This window comes from Anser brachyrhynchus (genome assembly GCF_964034855.1).
Source record: "Anser brachyrhynchus genome assembly, chromosome: 4".
NCBI classification, from domain to species: domain Eukaryota; kingdom Metazoa; phylum Chordata; class Aves; order Anseriformes; family Anatidae; genus Anser; species Anser brachyrhynchus.
In genome coordinates, this window is record NC_137698.1 from 22,069,476 (window position 1) to 22,093,640 (window position 24,165).

Consider the following 24,165-nt stretch of genomic DNA (forward strand, 5'->3'; position numbering starts at 1 on the left):
ATGTGAATAAATGATGTGTGGAGCTGAAAGCTCTCACTCACTGGAAAGCCTGGTTCTTTTTCCTGAATACAGGAATAGAGGCACATTAGACATGCTTATATTTCTTAATGTGCCTGTGGGAGAAATAATCCAGTACAGCTATCTTCTTGTGCCCCTCAGATTCATAAGTAATCTCACTCTTTCAAGCTAGCAAAGTGTAGAACTCAGTTCACAATCAGGTCTTCAATATTTTACTATCTGTATGGCTATTCTTCCCAGTTCTTGACAGCGATACTTCATACTGAATTCCTTCTTTCATAGTTATGTATTTTTTTAGTAGCAGATGTCTGGTTGTAGTGATTTAAGAGGCAATATTATGAAGACTGAGCACAATTACTGTATTTTGTAAATGGGATTATTTGAATCGCACTTTAAAAAAGATGCAGTGTCAAAGCTTAACTCTACACTACACTTTTATACTGCTGTGCACATTCGCATAAAAAAAATCCAAGGCAGCAGTGGCAAGCCCTACATTTGTATATATGCATTTTGCTCTCTGGGGCTCACAGCTGAGGTGGAAAGGGTGCTCTGGGGGTTCTGCTTTGCCAGGGCAGAGAGGAATTTCTCCAGCTACTCAGCAACCCACTTCCTTGCATTGTTCACAGGAGCTTCTGCCCAGTAAGAACTACTTCAAAGGCTTTATACAGCTTATGCTCTGCCTTGGATTGAAATGTAGCAAGCCTGTTTCAACAAAGGCAATAAAGATTTAAGGATCACAGGGCCTTCTAGGCTTTATTATTAATTTATCCTGACTTTAAAACGAGGGAGAGAAGGAGAGATTGACTCCCCACCCTTCCTCTTCTTTTCTTGACTTCTTAAGACTCTGAATTGGAACACAACCAATGCCTTACAAAAACCAGACCCTTAAATTTTCATTTCTGATTTTAAGTTCTAATTAACAAATCTTTTTTTTTTTTTTTTTTAAAAAAAAGTCTTTGAAGACCATTTAAGGACTCAGAGGTAACAAAATCTGTAATCTGGACAAAGCCATGGAAGAAATTACACACACATACATGATAAGCCTGTTCTGTTCCCACATTGAAGTCAATAATGTTTTTGTCACGGGCAAGAGATTCCCCCACTAACTGCCTAAACCTCAAATTATATGATATTTAGAAGAAGCATTTATGACATTAAATAAAGTGAAGAAGAAATAAAAGAAATCATGTGAAATTCAAGTTGGCAAAAATTAACAAACAGAGAAAACAGTAAATAATTAAAAATAAACACCCCACAAGAGAGGAAGAAGTCTCCTTCTTCTCTGCATGTTGTCCTTTTGGACATTTATTTTCCCTACCTTGCAATCTAAGTCTATATTAGACTTTTGCACTAGCTATAAACACAAACATACATGTATATAATGATGAAATAAGTTGTTATAATTCCTAAATGCTGTGTTAGTTACATTTCATGCAAAATGAGAAGTGTACCATAAATATGCTGCAAGCTATATTCACGTCACAGAACTTTATAGCCTGTATTTTGCATATATGTTTTTAAGTGCTTAGACACCACATATCTTAATTGCAGTTTGAATACTTCTTTGAAATTAGTTCATCCATTGTCATGCCACAGAGTGCTTGCAAAGTATTCAGATTTTCTATCATCTCAAAATAATTAGGAGTTTTCATTAAGTCATTGTTGTGGTTTTTACTTTTACCAAAAACTCTGCTATACACGAAGGTTGAGATGGGACAGCACGTCTACAGTCCATCAGACATCCCTATTTATGATGACAGTTATCATGAAAAAAAGGAACTCACCTACAAAGTAGGACAGCAGTATTGCCAGCAGCACTGAGACCCCTACAGCACAGAGAGCAGTACATTTCCAGCTACAGTACTTCGAAGACTTCTTGAATTTAAAAGCACTTCTGGACAGAGTGTTCCTAGGTAGTGGCCGAGTAGGAGGGGAATAAACAGAGCCGGATGCCATTGTGTACCCTGGTGTTGCAGTACTGAACAGCGGTGTGGTCCCTGTTCCTGTTTTGAATAGGAAATGCCTGTGGAAGGAAAGAGTGTATGGTAAACTACACAAGTAAATTAAGCTGGAGCACAGGCAGTCACACTGCTTTTGTTTAATGTTGTCTATTTTTCAAATGTCTACTAGCATCCAGTCTGCAAAGGGTCATAAAAACAACACTTGTCACAGCACTTGCACTTTAAAAAGGCACTTTCATTTTAAGAAAAGATTGAAAAACCCCAAAACATGAGTGACACACTGGTATCCAGATTAGAAACAGAACTACCAAAAAATACCGTATGGTAGAGAGGAGGTCTCTCAGAGTTTATCCAACAAGTACGGACAGGCTTTCTACTGCTGTTTATTTTTGTTGGCTTCCACTACAGACTACAGGGAACTCCATTAAAAAGTCAATATTATGCAATCTGACTGTAGCCCATACTACTTATCACAGTTTTCTTGGGTAAAGTACAAAGAAAACAGCAATCTTTCAGATATAAACTTTTGGCAATTTTGCCAGAAATAGTCATTTAAAAGATTTTTTTTGTGTCCTAACTATTCAGTACACTAATTCATATCTCCTTGCACATAATCTTACTGTATCAAGATCTGATTATGGATACAGCCGCTAGTTACAATCTGGCAAGTACTCTAAAGATGTGTATTTAGTAGGCACTCAGAAAGAATCCCTGCCAGAATCAGAAATGAGAAGCAAAGCCAAATTTAAGACACAGTCTGTGAGTTAACAATAAGCTTAATTTAAATTAAAATTTCTCAAGGAAATACTATTCCCTGAGTTTACCTCATTACATTAGAATCCTTCTATTTTAGTTCACACTAGCATATTTTTTTTGGCAGAGCCTCTTAAAGGAAGCATGGCGTATAGGCTTATACTACCTGGAGTTTTTCTCCTGACACGTATATACAACTCTACAAACAAAACTTAAGCCAAAGGTCTTTGCACCAGGCTTTTTTTCCACTGATTTGTTATGCTGGCAACTCTGTAGTGTATGGCTTGGCCTACTAAAATCAGGCTTTGCAAAGTAAATGCATTATAACTAAAAACGGTAAGAAAGCCCACTTCGGAGAAGTTTGATCTTACCAAGTGGAGGAACAGCTGAACAGAACGACAGAGGTGTTTGCATTTTTAGTAAGTAAGAGGCACTCATGAATTGCTGATAGGCAGTTCCTCCTGAAGCCTAGTAAGAGCAAGTCTATGCTGTTTTTGTCTACTGCATGCCATATATACAGCATGGGTCAGGGGCTCCAGAACCCCATGAGCTAGCTTTGGAGGGGAAAGCCCTCTAGGCTACACCACCTGACAATGGGCTCGTCAGGACTAATTCTTGGCTGATGGGACTTTTGTCCACCAGAAGCCATGCTTGCATCTTTGCATAGTAATGTACCAACCTATACAAGTACAGCGGCTTCATTGGAAATGTGCTGTGCAGACACTCAAAGTTAATTTGCCCCTCTGCACCCTGAGAGAAATACCAGATGATCAGGGTTTGTTATTTGCTCGTGGTTTTGCTGCAGGAGGTTAATAGATAAATTTGAACATCTTGGCATATGCCCCCTCCTTGCAAATATATGCATCACAAACACAATCCCATGAAATAAACTATATGCAGTTTACTTCGGTTTGAACAACATGAAACTTGCTGGCAGTAGCAACAGATGGATATAGACTAGATCTACTGATGCAAAACAGCACATCCAAGTTTTTCTTAGCTTCTGAGCCTGGAGGATTATTAATGATTTCAAAGGACAATGCCATCGTGGTTTAAATCCTCTCTAAGACACTACTTCGTTAAAACTTGTGACATTTTCTACATAGCAAACACCAAAATAAAAATACTTAGCCCAACATAAAAAATGTTTTAACTTGGAACGTTGTTACTTTAATCTTAGGGATATACAGAAGCATGTAGATTTATTAAGCTCTGATAAAGTGTCTTACCCACTTGACCTTTACTGCTCTTTAATTTCTGGCTACATATAGTAAATGGTATCTCCAGGTGTATCTACATGGATCTCAAGATAACAACAAACAAAGAAGGCTGTTTCCTTCTCAGTGCATAATAAATAATGCTTTCGGGGACTGAAGGAAAGCCATACAGCAGATATAATAATACTCCTAAACATCAGCTTTCACATTAAAAAGAAGAAGCTGCCTGACCAGCATCTCCTTGTCTCACTTTTAGGCTCAACAGACCAAAAATGGAAACTTGCATTATACAAGCACTTGAACAGAACTCCATACAGTCTACGCTTTAACAAAATAATGCAACAAAACAGTTAGCCTCTGATCTTTTTTCTTCTATTTTCTCTGAGAATGTGAGAGCTGAGATGTTGGCTTTGGTACAGCACAGCCTACCAGAGACTGTAATCCACATTCTCAAAGCCTTTGAGGAGTTAATCCCATAGATAAACCTGGGAGATGGCCGCATATCTGCGGTGGTGTGAGCTGTCACAGTTCTGACAGTCCACCTCAGGCATCAAGGCAATGAAAGAAAATTGTAACTTTTATATGTGAATTCAGCAGTGTGCAGTCTTAGGCAGCACGCAGCACGACTCCTCACTTCAAGCTATTCCTCCCTTGCTTTGAATCACATTAATACAATGCCAGAGTGGTTGTACCGACTGGCTGGAGGCTGCTGGGGGAAAAAATACGGAGAGAGTAAAATAATGACAAAAAAACCTGACTGGTATCTTCCTCTGGGTTAAGAAAATTTGTTTGGATCTCTCTATTTCTAATGAGTGGAGTTACTAACAAAGTTGTCAGAGACTCTCCTGCTACATTAACTCAGAGTGATCAGTATTTAAAGTGTAATGCTATCAGGCCTGCACATCTTGTCTGCCTCTCTGAGCCATGCCAAACAGTGTTCCTATGAGATGAGCAGAAGGATATGGTATCTGACAACAAATCCAGCCTGCTTCCAGACAATGCCAAACTTCTTTGTGCTCTTGAAATATAATCTATCCACAAATGGTTTTAATTATCTATATATCCATTTATCTTGCCTTTTCAAACCATGGTACTTGAGTAGCTATTTTCTAAAGACTTAACTGTTTGCACTATTTGACCAGGCACTGACTTACCAGCAATTACACTACTTTTCATCTCATAGGGAGCTTATAGCATCTATAATAGTGTATCTTCCATTCAAAATTGATCATTTAACAAGCACTTGCTAGATCTTCGTGTAAGTAGCACTTTAAATATTTTTTTAAAGCTTCAGAGTAAAAAATTCCGTTGAACCGTGGTAATATTTTACAAGAGAAGCTAGTTCTGTTATCATGTAAATCAATTCATTTTTAAAGCAAATAATCTCATACTTTTATGTTTATTCAATATATACTTCTGTCTGCTAATTCAACGTACATTTCTGTTAAAAAGTGCAGCCAATCTTAAAATTTTAGGTGGAAAGAATTTGGTACCTAGCAGTTCTGAACTACAGCTTGATGGTAAAATGGAAAGTTATGTCATAAAACTAATCCTTGCTTGCAAAGGCAGCTGGGAAGTCACCTTATTTCACAAATGGCAGGCATTGTGCTTAACTTTCCTCTCTTAAAAGGTAAGAGAGAAATTAAGTAGCAAAACCCAAAGAAGTCAAGTGAGAAAACAAGCTTGTGAATAACAATAAAACAATCACACTTTTAATTGAACTCAGTACTCTCTGTGTGTCAGGGGCTGGTGTGCACCTGCTGCCATCCAGATGATTTTTTTTCCTCTTCAAGCTGGGGGGGAGGATTCATACCAAATAAGATTTCCTCACTGCTGCCAGTTCCTCTGTGGAAAATAAAATTGAAGTAACCTCTACTAAATTCAGTAAATGGGAAAGCAGGACGGGAAAAAAAAGTGATAAAAAAACAGGAGTTGGGCAGAAAGATTAAGTTAACTGAAAACTGTGTCTTTTGAGAAATGGAGATAGATTACTAAAACATTGAAGGACAGTAAGTCTCAGACCATAAACCCAAATAATTCTGATATAAGGTAGCCCAGTGTCCAGCAACGCAAATGCAATTTAGAATAACTTTCCTTACAAAAATATCTGTGACAAAATCTTTCCACTTCAGTTTAGAAAAAAAATGGATACTGCGCATTAATGAATGCAGCATTACATAAACATGTCTGGAAGGCCCTGAAGTCCAGACCGCCAGAAGCACAGTTAGTACATTAATAAAGTATCACAAAACAAAAAGGACTGTTCTACATTACTTTTAAATATGTTGGTCTAAAAGTTTATACAATTGTTGAATATTTTTAACATTCATAATATAACATCTACAATAGATATGTGACTTTTTTTAGCTTATACTGAGTTGTAGATTTTAGCAAAGGTGATTTGTAGCTACGATTTCTCTGTTTTTGGGCATCGTATACAGAATGCTTTGCAGATGCTTGAAGACTATCTTATCATTTCCAAGAACTTTCTTAGCAGCATTTTAGTTTTGTTTTAGAATAGGTGACACAGCACAACCCCACTAAGAGAGTGCAAAATCCCACGGCAAATATGTCACAACACACTACAAGTTACGCAGGACTCTATTACAAAATTCATTCTAAATAAGGAAGTGTGAAGAAGGCTCAGCAAAATTCTGTTGAACACTTCTAAGTACGTCAGAACATGAATCATGTTTTATCAGGTTTTATCATGTTTTTGAAAGTGAGACTGGAAGGAAGCCACTGTTATTTTTCTGTAATGCAGATTATGACAGTGACCAGACACTGCTGTCCTCCTCATCTTAAGTGCTACAATACCTTGGATCCAGAATAAAACTGTATTTAGAATAAATGTGTTTAAAAAAACAAATCCTTCCCTTCCAAAAGTACACGTTCCCTTCCAAACAGTACACCTTGTGCACTGTTGTGTTCTACCAGCACCTGAAGAATCTGGAGCATACAAAACCTATCAGTTTGGTTGCATTTCTGCATAGAGAGACTCCACAAAGATCAGTAACAGATTTCATAGTGCCTTGGCACATAGGATCTCAACACAGACTGAAGTTTTCTTACAGTGCTGTCTCCTATACTGCCTTAAATGTTGCCTATTTAATCATTACCATGATGGTATTAATTACACATGGCTCTTCAGATTCTTACAGACCATGATAGGAAGACCACTGAGGAAGAAAAGCTGTAATTTCTTTCTCCCTGAAATTCTCCCTGACCTGAGATTTTGAAGGAGATCTCTTCTTAAAAAAACAGAGGAAGGAGAGGATTCCTGTAAACACATGTGGTACAGTGAGCATGTTACGTTTGTTCCAAAAAATTGCGAAGATAATTGTATTTGATAGAGAAACACAGATTTTGCACACATAACTGTTAACTGTAACCAAATAGGCAGAAAGAGACATTACCACAGCTGGGTAGATCACCAGGGACAGTATCTTGCTTAAAAGTGGCCAGTGCAAAATGAAAAACTGAAAGTCTTCCAGACTACTTATTCTCTATCAGTTCACAACTCAGGCTCTCACAGATGTCTTGTAGCATTCCGTTCTGTAGGCTGAACACGTGTTGTGTCAAAATGTGTTTTCTTCTATCTATTTCAATTTGAATTCAACCAATTGTTTCCTTGTTCTTGTATAATGAGTATGCATTGTTTGCCCTGCAGTATATAAAGACAACATCTTCATAAAACTACTCTTTGATTCATTTTATTTCTAGGGTAAAACATACAAAAGCGTTAAAAAATAATTGCTTAAAGCAAATAAAAAAAAAAAGAAGAAAAATCAATCATAGAATCATAGAATCATAGAATATCCTGAGTTGGAAGGGACCCTTAAGGATCATCAAGTCCAACTCTTGATACCGCACAGGTCTACCAAAAGTTCAGACCATGTGACTAAGTGCACAGTCCAATCTCTTCTTAAATTCAGACAGGCTCGGTGCAGTGACCACTTCCCTGGGGAGCCTGTTCCAGTGTGCAACCACCCTCTCTGTGAAGAACCCCCTCCTGATGTCAAGCCTAAATTTCCCCTGCCTCAGCTTAACCCCGTTCCCGCGGGTCCTGTCACTGGTGTTAATGGAGAAAAGGTCTCCTGCCTCTCGACACCTCCTTACAAGGAAGTTGTAGACTGTGATGAGGTCTCCCCTCAGCCTCCTCTTCTCCAGGCTGAACAGGCCCAGTGACCTCAGCCGTTCCTCGTACGTCTTCCCCTCCAGGCCTTTCACCATCTTCGTAGCCCTCCTCTGTACACTCTCCAACAGTTTCATGTCCTTTTTATACTGTGGTGCCCAGAACTGCACACAGTACTCGAGGTGAGGCCGCACCAGCGCAGAGTAGAGCGGGACAATCACCTCCCTTGACCTACTAGCGATGCCGTGCTTGATGCACCCCAGGACACGGTTGGCCCTCCTGGCCGCCAGGGCACACTGCTGGCTCATATTCAACTTGCTGTCAACCACGACCCCCAGATCCCTCTCTTCTAGGCTGCTCTCCAGCGTCTCATCGCCCAGTCTGTACGTGCAGCCAGGGTTTCCCCGTCCCAGGTGCAGGACCCGGCACTTGCTCTTATTGAACTTCATGCGGTTGGTGATCGCCCAGCTCTCCAACCTATCCAGATCCCTCTGCAAGGCCTTTCCACCCTCATTCGAGTCCACAACTCCTCCAAGTTTGGTGTCATCAGCAAACTTGCTCAAAATACCTTCTATTCCTACATCCAGATCGTTTATAAAAATATTGAAAAGTACCGGCCCTAAAATGGAGCCTTGAGGGACCCCACTGGTGACCGCCCGCCAGCCTGACGCAGCCCCATTTACCATAACCCTTTGGGCCCTGCCCGTTAGCCAATTGCTCACCCATCGTATGATGTTTTTATTTAGCTGTATGGTGGACATTTTGTCCAGTAGGATCCTATGGGAAACCATGTCAAAAGCCTTGCTGAAGTCCAAAAAAATCACATCAGCTGGTTTCCCTTGGTCCATCATACGGGTGATCTTATCATAAAAGGAAATCAGGTTAGTTAGGCAGGACCTGCCCTTCACAAACCCATGCTGGCTGGGACCAATGACTGCTTTGTCCCCCAGGTGAGCCTCAATAAGTTCGAGAACCATCTTCTCCATGATTTTACCAGGCACTGACGTGAGACTGACAGGCCTGTAATTGCTAGGGTCTTCTTTCTGACCCTTCTTGTAAATCGGCACAACATTTGCCAGCTTCCAGTCTACCGGGACCTCTCCAAATTCCCAGGATCGTTGAAAAATAATTGAGAGAGGTTCCGCGATGACGTCCGCCAGCTCTTTCAGCACCCGGGGATGAATCCCATCCGGACCCATGGACTTGTAGGGATCCAGGTGGAGTAGCAAATCCCGCACACGTTCAGGGTCGGTTGGGAGTTTGTCATCCCCACCGTCCCAGCCCTCTAGCTCAGGGCACCCTGGGTCCCGAAGCCCATCATCGGCATTGAAGACAGAGGCGAAGAAGGCGTTAAGCGTCTCTGCTTTGCCTATGTCATTGTCTGTGAGGAGACCTTCCCTATCAAGGAGCGGCCCTATGTATTCTTTAGTTCTCCTTTTTCCATTCACATATCTGAAAAAGCCCTTTTTATTTTCTCTCACAGACACAGCCAGCTTCAACTCTAGGTGTGCTTTGGCCACACGAATTTTCTGCCTACAAACACGAACGGCATCCCTGTATTCTTTCCATGACACCTGGCCCTCCTTCCAGTAGCGAAACACTCTCTGTTTCCGCCTAATCTCCATTAGAATGTTCCTGGTCAGCCACGCCGGCCTCCTGCCCCGCCTGCCTGACTTGCGATATTTAGGAATTGCTTGATCTTGTGCTTCTAGGAGGCATCGTTTAAAGAATGACCAGCACTGGCGGACATCGAGGCCTTCAAGAGCAGTTTCCCAGGGGACCTTGCTGACTAGTTCCCTGAGCAGCCTGAAGTCCGCTTTCCCCATATCTAGGGATGAGGTTTTGGTGGCACTTTTCTTTCTGTCACCGTAAATTTTGAACTCAACCACTTCATGGTCGCTTTGACCAAGGCGGCCACCAATCACCACATCTCCCACCAGACCCTCTCTGTTTTCTAGCAACAGGTCTAGGAGGGCACCTTTCCTAGTTGGCTCCGTTAGCACCTGCACCAAGAAGTTATCATCTAGGTGCTTCATGAACCTCCTGGACTTGCTCGTGTCAGCCGTGTGGCACTCCCAGTTAACGTCTGGCAAGTTGAAGTCCCCCATAAGGACAAGGGGAGTTAATCTCGAGGCCTCTCTTAGTTCTGTAAAGAATAATTTATCGGCGCTATCGTCCTGGCCAGGCGGTCTGTAATAGACTCCCACAACGACATCCCCTTTATTCGTTCGTCCCTTGATCCTTACCCAGAGGCTCTCAACTTTGCCATCTCCGACCTGAAGTTCCACACAGTCCAGCCCCTGCTTCACATACATCGCCACCCCACCCCCTCGCCTACCCTGCCTGTCCCTCCTGAAGAGCCTGTAACCATCTATCGCAACACCCCAGTCACAGGACTCATCCCACCAGGTTTCGCTTATGCCGATGATATCGTAGTTGCGGGACTGGGCCAGGACTTCTAGCTCATCCATTTTATTCCTCATACTGCGTGCGTTCGTGTAGAAGCACTTCAGGTGCGTCTCCTTACACTCAGCACCTTGTGGATCTGCCCGAAGGACCTCACTGGCACCCAGCCCCTCTGATTCTAGCGTACCTTCCCTTAGGTCTTCACCGGCGTGCCTGGTTTTAGCCCCTTCCCCCTTCGACTCTAGTTTAAAGCCCTATCTATCAGCCCTGCCAACTCCTGACCAAAGATCCTTACCCCTCTCCGAGAGAGGCACATCCCATCCGGTGCCATCAGGCCCTGTGTAGCATAGACCTTCCCGTGATCAAAGAACCCAAAGTTCTGCCGGTCACACCAGTCTCGAATCACGAGTTTATGTGAACAGCACGCCTTTCAGCTTCGATCCCCCCTATCGGAAGGACAGAGGCAAACACAACCTTCGCCCCTGATCCTCTAAGTAGTCGCCCCAAATCCCTAAAGTCTCTTTTGATCGCCTTCGGACTTCTCGTTGCTACTTCATCGCTACCAGCCTGAAAGACCAGTAGCGGGTAGTAGTCAGTGGGCCGTACCAGGCGCTGGACTTTCTTGGCGAAGTCTCTCACCCGAGCCCCAGGGAGGCAACAGACTTCTCTGCGGGTTGGGTCCGGTCGGCATATCGGTCCCTCTGTCCCTTTCAGAAGGGAGCCCCCCATAACAATAGCCCTTCTTTCTTTTTTGAAGGATGATGTGGCAATGCGGTGTGTAGGTCGCCTTGTCTTAGGCGCCCCCTCCAGCTGGGACGGGTTTTTATCTACTTTATCATTCGGATTGTCTTGTTCTAGTCCTTCATATCGATTATTTAAGGGTAGATGAGAAGGTGAGGTGGGCAGAGAGAGGGCTCGCCTACCACCCCGAATAGGCACCTGCCTCCATTCCCCCCCTTGATCTAGGTCTCCTCCCGCTGCCTGGCAGGAGGAGGGAACCTCCGTCTTCTGCATAACAGGAGACGCCTGTGCTGTGGCAGGCTCATGAGCCTGCCTCAGAGAGGGTAGAGTGCACCTCCACCAGTCAATTTCCATCTCCGATTCCCTGATGCTTCTGAGCCTGTTCAAGATTTAGGTTCTTTATGGGTCAGGCAAAGACAACTGTGGAGTTGAGGAAGACTATGTTCAGATACCTGTTGTTCTGATGCAGAATATAACAAAATTGGCATTTGGAAGACAACTGAACAGAAACTGACTGGTGGAGAGGTAAAAGTGAAAAGAAAACCTATCCTTAACATCTTTTTGTATTTGGTTCTTTTATCCTCAGGTACCAAAAGACCTCCAGATATGTAAGTATATCTGTGAGTCTCTGAAATTTTATTTTGTGGGAGTAACAGGGCCACTAATCTGATAAATTTGACTCATTTGTTCTCCTTGCTATCTGAGAAAAAACCTGGACATACTAGCTATTGCCAGCATGAGAGCTCGCTGTTGGACCACAAGCTTACTGCAGTTTATCTTGTCAGCCAAGGCAGTACCATTCTGCCTTCTGTAATCACAGTTTACCTGCTTTATGAAACCAGCACACCAATTTTCATACTGTGGAGCATAGGTTTATCTTCCCTCAAAAACCAACTCAAATCACACTCTAGTGAGTGATCCAGTATCTCACTCTATTAAAAATTATCTATTTGCCTCTAAGGAGTGTTGAATATATGGACATTATTATATGAAAAAAGAAATTTGTAAGCAAGTCAAGGTAAAATGTTCTTATCTGTTCTGCTGAGGTTCTCAATCTGTTACACTGGATTCACTCTGAAGCATGATGCAGTATATCTACGCATTTGACATCTAAAATTAAGAACACATCAATCATATTCTGATATCCTCAAGAGGTGGAAAAAACTTCTGTTGAATCTACTTCAAGTGAACGCAGGTTGAGAGAAATGTAAATTTTAGTGGATTTATGTTTCGGTGATATACGTACATTTCAGGACTAGTACTTTAAGAGATGCGACTTTGCTGCTCTGAAAGTGACAGTACTCCGAATGGCTTGATTTTGACGTTTCATATAATGGTATTACTGAACTGATTAGAATAAAAACTGTAATTAATCTCTTTTGTACTGAATACATCTGTGATGATTGCTAACTTGAACAAAAAACGAAGTAGCAGGTTTTGTCTAAAAATGGTCCTAATTCAAAATTCATCTTTCTGGACACAGCAACAATCATTAATTCTGCTTTTCAGAAGTGTAGTAGCACCTTATGTAACACCTCAGCAGCACCGTGAAGTTGATGTAAGCTAGCAAGACGTAAGGGTACCTACAGCATATCTTGTTATTTTTCTGATGGTCCAAAGGGGCATAGAGAAGTTAGACAGACGATACTTCTGAGGTGTGGGAGCTCTCATTCTCTATCTCAAATGCTTCCTTTCTGACATATGCAGAGATAGCATGTGTCTATCTCTCTGAAGACCTATCATTTTATTTGCCATTTCCATACAAAGAAATCAGTCAATCTTAAGGAAGTAACTTCAGGAGAGCATGGCTACATCTAACTGCAGATATTTTAGCTTGGGCCAAGCTCTGTCATGAAAGTTTTTGTGTTTCTCTCTCCCTGACTTTCCTTAATCCAAACCAGCTGATTTTCTCCCTCCCTGGAATGGATTATCATGCTTGCTCTTTGTTTACAAAAAACATACCAGATACATTAGCTGTCAGAATCAGCAGAAAACCATTAACCGTGGAAAAAAACAGTGGTCCAAGATCACAATCAGCCATTGCACTGCATCTACTGGCTGGTGTGTTCTAAGTCTTGGCAGACCCTACTCACGCTGGATTGAACTGGGTTCCCTGAATGAGACCATGACCCTCACCTGCCACGTTACATTCGAGAGCTCTGCCTGGTTCACTAATGGATAGATCACATCAATAAATCTGATTCCTTGCACTGAGTTGAAGAAGCAGATGGAATGAGAAGATTAATCTCCACCAACTGACGTTACAGGGAAGATGTAAAAGAGATAACAGAAATTACTGGCTAGGTCTCATATGAACTCTAGTTCACTGATGCATGAGATCAGCATTCCCAGTAGGCTCCAAAAGGGATTGGATTTTTGTTTTCTCTGTGAGCACTTTATGCCTGTCTTCATCTTCTGTTAACATTCTTCTGAGATGAAACCTTGTAGCTGGTGGTGTTTGCCCTTAGCACAGGCTTATGACTGACTTCCACAGAACCATATGGCTGCATGTAAAATAAATCCAAGCCAGCACAGAAACTACATTATGCTGTGAATTTGTCTCAGTTTATTTTCTGTGCAGAATTGGAAAAAAAAATATTACCTAGGAAGAGGTAGGAATTTCAGCTTCCTTGGAGCCAATATTAATGCTACCATAATCCTGGAAAAAGCTCTAAGATCACATCAGATCAAATGATGATCAAAATTTGAGAGACAGAAAGAGAGGAAAGCTATTACCCATATGCAAAAACAGAGGAAACATCCGTGAGAACCGGAGATAAGCCTCTTGTAACAGCTTATTCAAATGTTTCAGAGAAATATTTTATATATGGTAACATCTGCTTGAATTTGGGTGGGTTTACACCAAGGACCCGCTTTCTTCACAAATTAAAGACTGAAAAAAAAACAGTAGGGCTGCAAGTGCCTTCCTTGCTGCTTCTGTGTTCTTTCACATCTGGCCCCTGGCAGGTTATTGCTCCGCTGCTGGTTGCTGCTAGAGGAAGACTGAAGTCAGGCACAGCAACCTGTAGCAGAAACTTCCAACAGCAATGCAGACATGACAGTATCTCAATCTCCTTTGGAAGCCACTGGTACGTGATGGCTTGCACCCAAAATCTCTTCCTTTGCAATGTACCTACCTTCTTGGTGGCATAAGTAAGAATATAGTGCTGTAGTATGCACATGACACTTGTAAGATTCCTATTAATGGTTCCTCGAAATTCAGATTTGGGCTGCTGGCTCTGTCCCCCAAGAAAGAGGGGTTCACTTCAGTGTTACATGGATACACATAGATCAAAAGAACCAGTTAAATCAGCCTGTTCTGAGCCTGCTCTTTTGTGCTCCTCTCTGCTATGCTGCACTCTGTGAAGATGGGCAAGGGAAACAAACAATGCTAAACTGCACTTTGCCGAAGTGAGCTGGGGAGACTGATGCAAAGAACGACTTGTGATGCCGGGTGGGCAAACCAAGACACCTGCCACAGTTTTAGTTACTCATACTCTTCTCTGCAGGAAAGTCCCATTACCTGCCTTATAGAGGAGAGTGAAACCAGACTCATATATTGCTCAAAAATATCAAGTGACTCTGTTCTCCTTACAGGCTTGCTTTGGGTGTCTTAAAGGTCTAGCACTCACAGTGACTTCCATCTAGGTTCCAGTAAGTGACATGGCTCTGGTTATTCTTGGTCATTGATACACACTTCGGAAGGAGGCAGCAGTTGGAGGGAACAGACTTGACAGCCCATTACTGCATTTTTAGATAGTGATAGTGTTTGTGCTGCTCCAGATCTTGTCTCTCCAGAGGAAGAGAGGGTAAAGGAAAACATCTGAATTTTATCCTAACAACTGGAAATGCTCACGTGAGCATAAGGATTTATATTACAGTTCCTCATCTTGTTCTTCTGGAATCATATCCCAACTGAGAGAGAGGGAGGGAGGGAGAGAGAGAGAGAGAGAGAGAGAGAGAGAGAGAGAGAGAGAGAGAGAGAGAGAGAGAGAGAGAGAGAGAGAGAGAGAGAGAGAGAGAGAGAGGTGTCTTTTAAATGAGGTATTATAATCTTGGCCTGCTCCTTTCTTGAATATTGAGTAAGATAAGCTTCCCAGGGAGAAAATCAAAGAGGAAAGGCAGGGCACTGTACTCATCCAATCCCTTTTACTACACTTGCAGTCTTTACTAAGCTGAAAGAGACCAATTATTTATTTATATAGACATAAAAATTCATAAAAAAGATGGAGAGTAACTTTTCACTTGGACAGATAATGATAGGACAAGGGGAAACAGTTTTCAATTTAAAGAGGGGAGATTTAGATTAGATGTTAGGAGAAAACTCTCTCAGAGGGTGGTGAGGCAGTGACACAAGTTGCCCCATCCCTGGAGGTTTTCAAGGCCAGGTTGGATGAAGCCCTGGGCTGCCTGATCTAGTGGGAGGTGTCCCTGCCTATGGCAGGGGGTTGGAACTAGGTGGGCTTTAAGGTCCCTTCCAACCCAAGCTATTCTACGATTCTATAATGTGATTCAATTGCTGCAAATGCCTCAAAATGCACATGGAGACAATTCCAAAAAAGCATGTGTGGTTTAAGAGAGAGACTCAGAGCTGCATTATTTACCCAAAATTTAGTTCAGAAGTTGAAACAAAGGTTGAAATTTCATCTGCAGCAGAAAGACCTGATTGAGCTACTGGGCATTTTAAAAGGAACTAAAACCAGAGGGAAGTTAAAGAAGTTAAGTATTACTCTGTCAGCGGCTGACAGGATCTGATTCTGCATCAAGCTACAAACAGGCTGAAGTTTCCATCATAATAGATTTGTGATCCTTAGCCCACTTATTGATGTCCGTAGCTGTGGTTCTCTTGCAATTCTGAGTCTGTGATAACCTGTGCTGAACTCTGTGCTGCCACTACTGCGTTACCAGCAGTCAATCAGACAGCCAGATTCATGTCACTGCAGTGACAGCACTGTCTTACAGCCAATACCATCAAACTGGCAACTGTACAAACACCTGTGAGGCACCTATCATTCCTTTTTTCCAGTCCCTAATTGTTCCTTGGTGGAAACTTATATACTACGTTTGCATACTCTTTTGTACGCAAAATACCAAAATCTATAAAAAGACTTGAGAGATCACCATTCAGGGACTCGGTACGGCAGAGGATTACATCTTGTGCCCAGATTGGATGACAGTATTTTTTTTATAACAGTTTTCATTTTCACTGATGCCTTTTTCAAGCTGGACTTCTCACTGCACAACCTACATTTACTGAGACCCTGTCTGCTGACAGCATAAAGTCATCCAGTCTTGCTTTGCCATGGTATTTGGTTTCATTTTCTTACCTATCTGAATGCGATGGAAAGAATTTCCAGAATCTGTTAAAGTTCTTTTCTGGTTCAACTTGAGCTACACTGATTGGGATGGCAGGCTCTACTGCAGGCATGCAACTGTAGAAGGAGGTTAGCTTTTGACTCTGTAACTTGTTATCTGCTTTACAGTCTTGAATTTTTTTTTACTGAAATTTTTTTTTTTGGTTTAACCTCTGATATTTTAAAGCAAATTTGACAATTCAGAGATTGTATTGAAAAGTTTCTTATTGACATACACCATCACAGATACGAGGTCTTTGGTCTAGTTATTCCTGGTTTCTCTGCTAGTAGAGCACATACCAGCAGCCAAGGTTTCTCATCATTTTGAGTTAGTCCTACAGTTGATGAGGTACATGATATTTAAAGGGATTTCACAAGCACTTACAAGCAGTAAAGGACGCGGAATAATCTTGGGTTTCATCCTAGATATTCAGTCCCTAATACTCTAGCATTTTATCTAAGTCCTAACTTGCCTAACCAAGTACTAGCAATTTCTCCTTCTGGGCTACTCCATCTTAACCATCTGTACAGCTTCTCCTACTCCTTTTGTGCCCAGTCATGTCCAGATTTCTCCCCTCCACTCTGCACTCCTGGCTTCTTCCCCTCTTGAATTCAATTCACTATGGCCTTGTAACAACCTAGCCACTTTTAAACTGAGCTCTCCTGAACACGTTCACCAACCCATGACAAAAATCCCCAGTCTTTGCAATCCTTGCAAAGAATTCCCTCTTCAATACAACAGGTTTTCAAACCCGATCCCTGCAAAAAACGAAACTTTCAGAAAATAAGGAGATAGAAAATGCTAGGAAGCTTAACAGTAAGAAATCTAAATGCAATCATTCACTAGATATTGAATCTCCATTTTCAAATTCTGATACTTTGACAACTCAGCCTTTCAGGTTAGGTAAAAGAAAAACAGGCTATTTACTTCAAACTAAGATGATTTGTCAAGATGTATACAAGCGTACATTTAGATATTAGGGACAAGAATAGCCACACCAAGTAAAGCCAACAATACTTACCATTAAAATACTAGAGATTTCCAACTGTCTTATGATAATTAATGCACTGTGCAAAAATCTCTCAAAGCTATAAACAACTATTCCTAAGGTCTAGGCATATGAATCACTAGAGTTTCTATGCAAAATGTCTTTTCCTATTATCATTATTAACACTAAAATTGTCATATTCATTAGATTAATATCCTCTCCATGCACCACACAAACTGAGAAATAATATTTTGTAATGTAACACACACATGACATAAAAACAAAGAAACAAATATATAATGATTCTAGCTGTGACACAGTATGTTAGTGAGGATGACAAACTGAATCTTCATGCTGATTGCATGTCGTAGTCTCAAATCTATTATGCTTTGGAACTGATGTGTTATTATCTGTGGACAACTTTCACACCAGGAAATGATCCCTGCTAGCATAATTTTAAAAATGAAGGGATTACAAACAAGATAAATTTTATTGTACCACTACCTGAACTAGTATCAACTAAAAGGAAATTCATACAATGTAGTCCATTTGCCAAAATACCTGCATTTGGTGGTCCCATTACAAACATATAAAGTGTAAACCAGGCATGTTTCTATTAACTTTGCTTCAGCAATTATGCATCCGAATCAGTATTCTATGGTAACTGATCTACAGGGAATGGTAATACATATATTTTTTAAATACAGTATGCTTATTTGTTAAAAAAAAAAAAAAAGCGTTTTCTGGTAAGTATCTGCAGTACCTTTGAGTTTGCTGAAAATGAGTAACTAACTGAATTTAACACATAACTCCCTTACTGCTGCTGATTTAATTTGTGGCTAAGTGAAAGTTTAAGAGATTTTGGAACGTGAACCAGATCTATGTACAGTGTCAATATATTTTACAAATTAATGAGTTATTAACAGGCAGATGCAGATATTCTCATTTAAATCAAGTAATACCTTATCCCTTTTATAATTTTAAGAGTTACAATTAGCAAAACAATTTGGACATGAAGTATTGATTTCCACCCTACTATTAACAACAAAAAAGGCAAAGTTACGATTAATAATTCTTTTCAGAAATTGATCACACTATGCTCTTTAACAAGCTGGAACTCACTAGAAATGATACTGCTTTGTCATGTTTTTTTTCTTGTGTAGATCAGAAACCAAGTATGCTGATTTGGTAGAAGAAAGTCAAATTGTGGTTCAAACGGAAGACAGATATTAATGAAAAAGATTAATAGATATGGAACTTTTTTTTTTAATGATAGCAATCTGTATCTACCCATCTATATTTATTAACAGTTCAGATATCAAACTAACTGGTAAAAATGTTACAGAATAAAAAAACAGTTCTATTTCTTTAAACTTCAATTGGTCATTCCTTATGCTACAATAACATGGCATAGTATTTCTAAAACAAACATTTGCTAAACAGTAAATTATTACAAACTAAGGATCAGATCTGGCAAATGCATAAGCATGCAAATAGTTTGCAGCAGCTTGCAGAATCAGGTGACAGAGAATTAATACAACCTCAACTGCACTCTTATTTTCTTAAGTGAAAGCAAACTAGATTTGGCAGTCAAAGTTAACCATTTTTCTTTGTTATGAGTCAGTATGACAAATTATTAAAAAAAAACACACAAGATATAAAGATGAGGAAGTCTGTTCCAGATGTTTTTTGACCACTGTAATCAGACTTTTAAAAAAATCTCATTTTGTCTTCTGTGTCAACAGTTAGCATCATGCAAACACTTAGAGTCACATACCCATAACTGCTATCGTGATATGTTGGAGAAAACACATCCATCTCTATAAGGTTGTCATGACCATTTGCAAGGACTGCTTGATTTCCTAATTCTCTACACACAAAGATACAAAAAGATGAAATTAGAGCAGCAATTTCAAATTAAAGAATGGGATGATCCCCAAAAAAGAATTCACTAATTCTATTGAGTAACTTTCCCATGGATGTCTAAACCTGCCACTGCATTTTAACACTGTATTTATCTGCCTTCCGTACTGTCTTTTGAGCTACGTGCTGGACTGTAACTTGAAGACATGGTGTTACAAGGCTACCATTAGGTGGACACTACCCTTTGGTGATCTCTTATTTCTGTGCAAGGCCTTGAATAAAATTCCTGGCTGCTGCCCCTGGCAAGATCGTCTTGAGAACAGAACTTGAATGCACAGTGGGAGAAGTTTATTTGATGAGGCTGGACCAGAGATAAAGCAGTGAAAGAGAACTGAGACTAGAAAAGCCAGTCTCTTGCTGGCTATCTGGCACAGGCAGTCAGACATAAAATGTGCAGAGGGCAAGCTACCAAGAATGAGTAGCAATTTCATGTTCTGCAAATGATGCTGTACAGCAGCAGGGGAAGGAAAGGGAGCACCACAGACTCTGGCTCTCTCAGGGAAAGGCGAGAAAATGAAAGGGGAGAAACATAACCAGGCACTATTACTGCTTTTACAGCTGTATATTACTTACTCTACCTAAACAAGGAAAAGATTGGTTTTGGAACTCTTCCTAAATTTGCGTCTATGCTTGCTTCAACAATTGCATCTCTCTGAAGTGGTAAATGACGACCTCAAGGAATACTGTGCAAATACTACCAAAATCTGGACTATTGATGCTTGCCTAAGACACAGGGGACAAAATAGACAGTGTGCTCAAATTCCAAGTCTTCAGTGCGCCAGCAAGGGATTCACATGCTGGAAGGATGCCAGAGAGACCACGCAAAAATCTAAAGAAACAGACTATTCTCACAAAAGGAAGCTTATAAGCGTATGGGCCCAGTGTGCTAGGATTCAAATACAGATGCTTGTAAGCACCTGACTGCATAAGAAATCTACGCCACAAGAAAACATAACTTTTATTTGTTCAGCTTTAGACTTTGAAAACAGTACTAGTCGATTGCCCTGATGAACACGTCTAGCTTGTGCGTATATACTGTCCTCAGAGTTATGGCACATAGATCTTTAAAAATGTACTCTTTCTCTCAGCAATATAAGTAAAATGGAGAACTATTTCCTCCATTTGTAGACCACCAACGTGGCACAGCCAAAACAACGCTTGGGGTCTTTGGAAGAGCAGGACTTGAACTCCACCCCCAGCTTGTGCCTTTATTTTGTGCCATCCCTTCTCAATAAAAGTTACATGTTTAATCAAGTCCATGTGTGAAAACCTGGAAGACTTACAGAATGAAGCAATTTTGAATTTGATTAAACTGGACACTGTTTCAGTGGGTGGAATGCATAAAATAGCTGCTTTGAGCAGACTTTAACCTCCAGCAACACTGTGCTTTTGCAGACAATCAATCAGCCTTTACACAAATTGATTTAAGACTACCCTGGAAACTATCAACACCCTTTCCACACCTTAATCAATACTGAAGGCGCTAGCGTCATTGGCAATCCACCCCAATAAAGACATATGGTTGTTCAGTGTTAATCACACTTTAGGAGTTCCTAAAATCTTCACGTCCTAAAATGAAGTTTGGATCAAGCTTGCAGAACTGTTTTGAAGTAACACATTCTAGGAGTTGTTTTGCCAGTATCACTTCTGAGATACTGTAGTAATTTAACTGAATGTTTCAAAATGCTGAACTGCTTTCCAGTCATCAAGTATTTCTTCAGCCATTTCCCTCTTTCTTCTCGGTAAAATTAGTAGATCAGTAACTGAATACAGTAATGTTCCTATGCATTCTATTTTTAAGTATAAGTTATGGGTAAGAGAAGACTATGCAGTATCAGTATAAAGTATGAAAAAACATCTTAATTTTTTGGTTTGTTTCTATGAAAAATTCACACTCCGTCATACAAAATACAGCTTTCTTTCAGAAAACTAGGTACGTTATATAGCAAATGAAGTAATAAAAAGCAAAGCTCTTCTTGGATACAGATACAATTCAGCATAGGCTCTGACTAAAGTTATGTAATGTTTTCAGAGATTTATTCCTGGACTAGAATATGTAAATTTTCCCTTGCTGACAAATTTATCTTAGACATTCTGTGCCTAACATTAATAAAATATTGCCTAAGAGATAATATCAGCTTGCTTTTATAAACAAATTTATGAATTCTAACATACTCTTCCTCTGCTCAATTCTAGCATATGTAATTGATTGTGCATTAGAAAAATTCTGCACATTCAAATATTTAACAGAGAAAGAATTTAAAGAAGTGATTTACTAAGTATTCTTAAATATCGGTAATTTAGATCCTACTAGAATGACAAGACATTAATGGAAGTAATGATCCTGATGCTCAAGAATAAATTACTAAAGCTAGTAGGTGAATAAAAACCTAAAGACCAAAGATAACTAACATTTAATTACTTAATTGTCATTTATAAGATTTGGACACCTAGTGTGTATTCATGTATTTGCATGATTTTGGCTGTCCAACATGTAATTCAAAGAACAAAATGTAAAGTTATTGAATATATTCATGCTTTTTATTCATCTAAGTACTGTTATTCCATGGTGCTAGCTTCTCCAGGTGAACCTAACTCACAGCAAGCTGGGGAAGAGACAAATAGTAAAGATCATTAAATGCCCAGTGAAAAGGTCCCGCAGTCTGCCGGAAATCAGAGGAATTGTGCAGGAAATAATTTCTTGTTTCCTTGCTTTTTCTAAAGGTAGATTTGATTTAGCACCAACAGAGTGATGACAATTTTTGCCACTTCTGAATAACCTCATTCTTTGAAATATGGCATCAAAGATAACAAGAAGCACTCATGCAATCCAAGTTTTGGTTTTAGAACTTCACAAAATTTAAAGGAAAGAATTAAAAAACATAAATTGGAAGTTATTTGGATATTATTGGATATTGGACTTTATTAATCTATCACCTTACAGCCCATCCAATTACAGAGTAACAGCAATGTTTTATACAAAAGTTTTAACTCTATGCAGAACCAAATCACAGAATATTCTATTAAATATACAACTGAATCTAATGTTATAGAATATATATCTTGAAAGTCACCTCCATTACTATTGCAAAATGATAGGGACTAAAGCCTCCCTCAGGTTCTTCAAATATTTCCCTCTCACCTATGTACAAAACCAGCCTATTCACTAGCCAGCTATACATGACAATAAGCTGTATTTCATTTTTATGACACCCATCACCAATATGAGCCTACAGAGACAGAAAGATAGCTATGCATATATGCTGACATTCACATTCTGTAGCTCTAAGTCAGTCATCTAAGTCCGATAAAAAATAAAAAAGCTTAGTAGGGCATAAGCTAAAATATTGCCAAAGATGAAATAAACTTTCTTGTAGGCTGAGAAATGGATGAAGGAAGAAACCTATCACAAAGTTGTTAATATAGTTGAAACTGAGCTTAAGAATCACACTCAATAGGGAACCTTAACAAAAAAGGGAAAAATCAATGACAAGTAAGATGGGTTCTTCACCTCAAGAGTTCCAACCAAGTGAGACTATTAGAAAAACTACTGTAGAGCTCTGTCAGTTTTAATGTGAAATTTTCACATTTCAGCTCCTGTACAAAACCTGTTCCAAACTTGAACGCTCAAATACCCTTAGCTTCTCATCAGGAACATTTAAAAGATGAAAAGTTTATACTTGGCAAGAAAAAAAAAAATCCAGGTTGGAAGTCACATTCTCATTCAAGTACTACGTCTTTTTCTTTACAGACATAAAGAAAACATATACAGCAATGGAAGCAAACACCAAAGATCTTATCCATCTGCAGAAGATTCACCAGCTGTCCTGTAAATCTTCACCATCTTAGCACACTCTCCCACTACAAACTTACTTATTCTATTAAAAAAACCTTTTCTCTAATGCACTAAATTGTCTGAATATGATGATGAAATCTCTTCATTGGAATCCTATTCTACAGTGTCCAAGCCTCATAAGCAATACAGGGATATTTAATAAAACTAAAAAAAGTGAACAGCCATTCCCCAAACCTGACACAAGAGTTACCTGAAAGATTTGTAGGGACAAAACTACCTAATAAAGAATCTTAAGGTCACGTATGTTTTGACGTAGTCAAAATCAACTGGATTATCTTTCTTTCACTAGAAAACATAAGCTATAAGGATTCAAAGAATGAACTGAAGTGATTTCATAAATATTTTCAAGAATTACTGTCAGTTTCAATATAGTTTAGTCTGATGACTAAATTGGAATATTACAGCTAATGCTAATAAAAAATTAGTGCTGATTGACTGTTACATGAGTATTAATTAATCACTGTAAGTAAATTCAGCACTGTGCAAGTCCTATAATTTTTTTTACAGATCATTCCTCATCATACATCAATCTGCATCTATAGAAGTTTGTGTCACCCTTTATATTAGCCGTTCCTTTCCTAGAGCCAGCTATCAATTCTAAAAGACAAAAAAGAATAAGGACAAATTTATCATTATAGCAGAACTAAGTGAGTTCTTCTGTCTCACCAAATCCTAGACAAATTTAGAAAACATCCAGCCTCACACAGGTATTTCTTTAAAGCTACTAAGTGCTAGAGTTAAAGTATTACTGAAAGTTCTTTCACATTTGATCTGTATGGCAGTATATATTTGACACATAACATATCTGGCAA

The 24,165-nt window shown here is 39.8% G+C and overlaps 1 protein-coding gene across 6 annotated transcripts in view; it reads right to left on the reverse strand.

Annotated features, from left to right (window-relative positions):
• TENM3 (teneurin transmembrane protein 3) overlaps positions 1 to 24,165 on the reverse strand; it is a 242,730-nt gene that overhangs the window by 116,433 nt on the left and 102,132 nt on the right. For 5 of the 6 annotated variants that reach the window (XM_080590723.1, XM_080590722.1, XM_080590721.1 and 2 more), the window contains 2 exons: positions 19,352 to 19,444; positions 1,803 to 2,041 (listed from right to left, as the gene is read on the reverse strand). The exons of the other annotated variant lie outside the window; for it this stretch is intronic. In XM_080590723.1, coding sequence (XP_080446849.1) covers positions 1,803 to 2,041; positions 19,352 to 19,444 — 332 coding nt within the window. The remainder of the gene's footprint in view (positions 1 to 1,802; positions 2,042 to 19,351; positions 19,445 to 24,165) is intronic. 6 annotated transcript variants of the gene reach the window in all.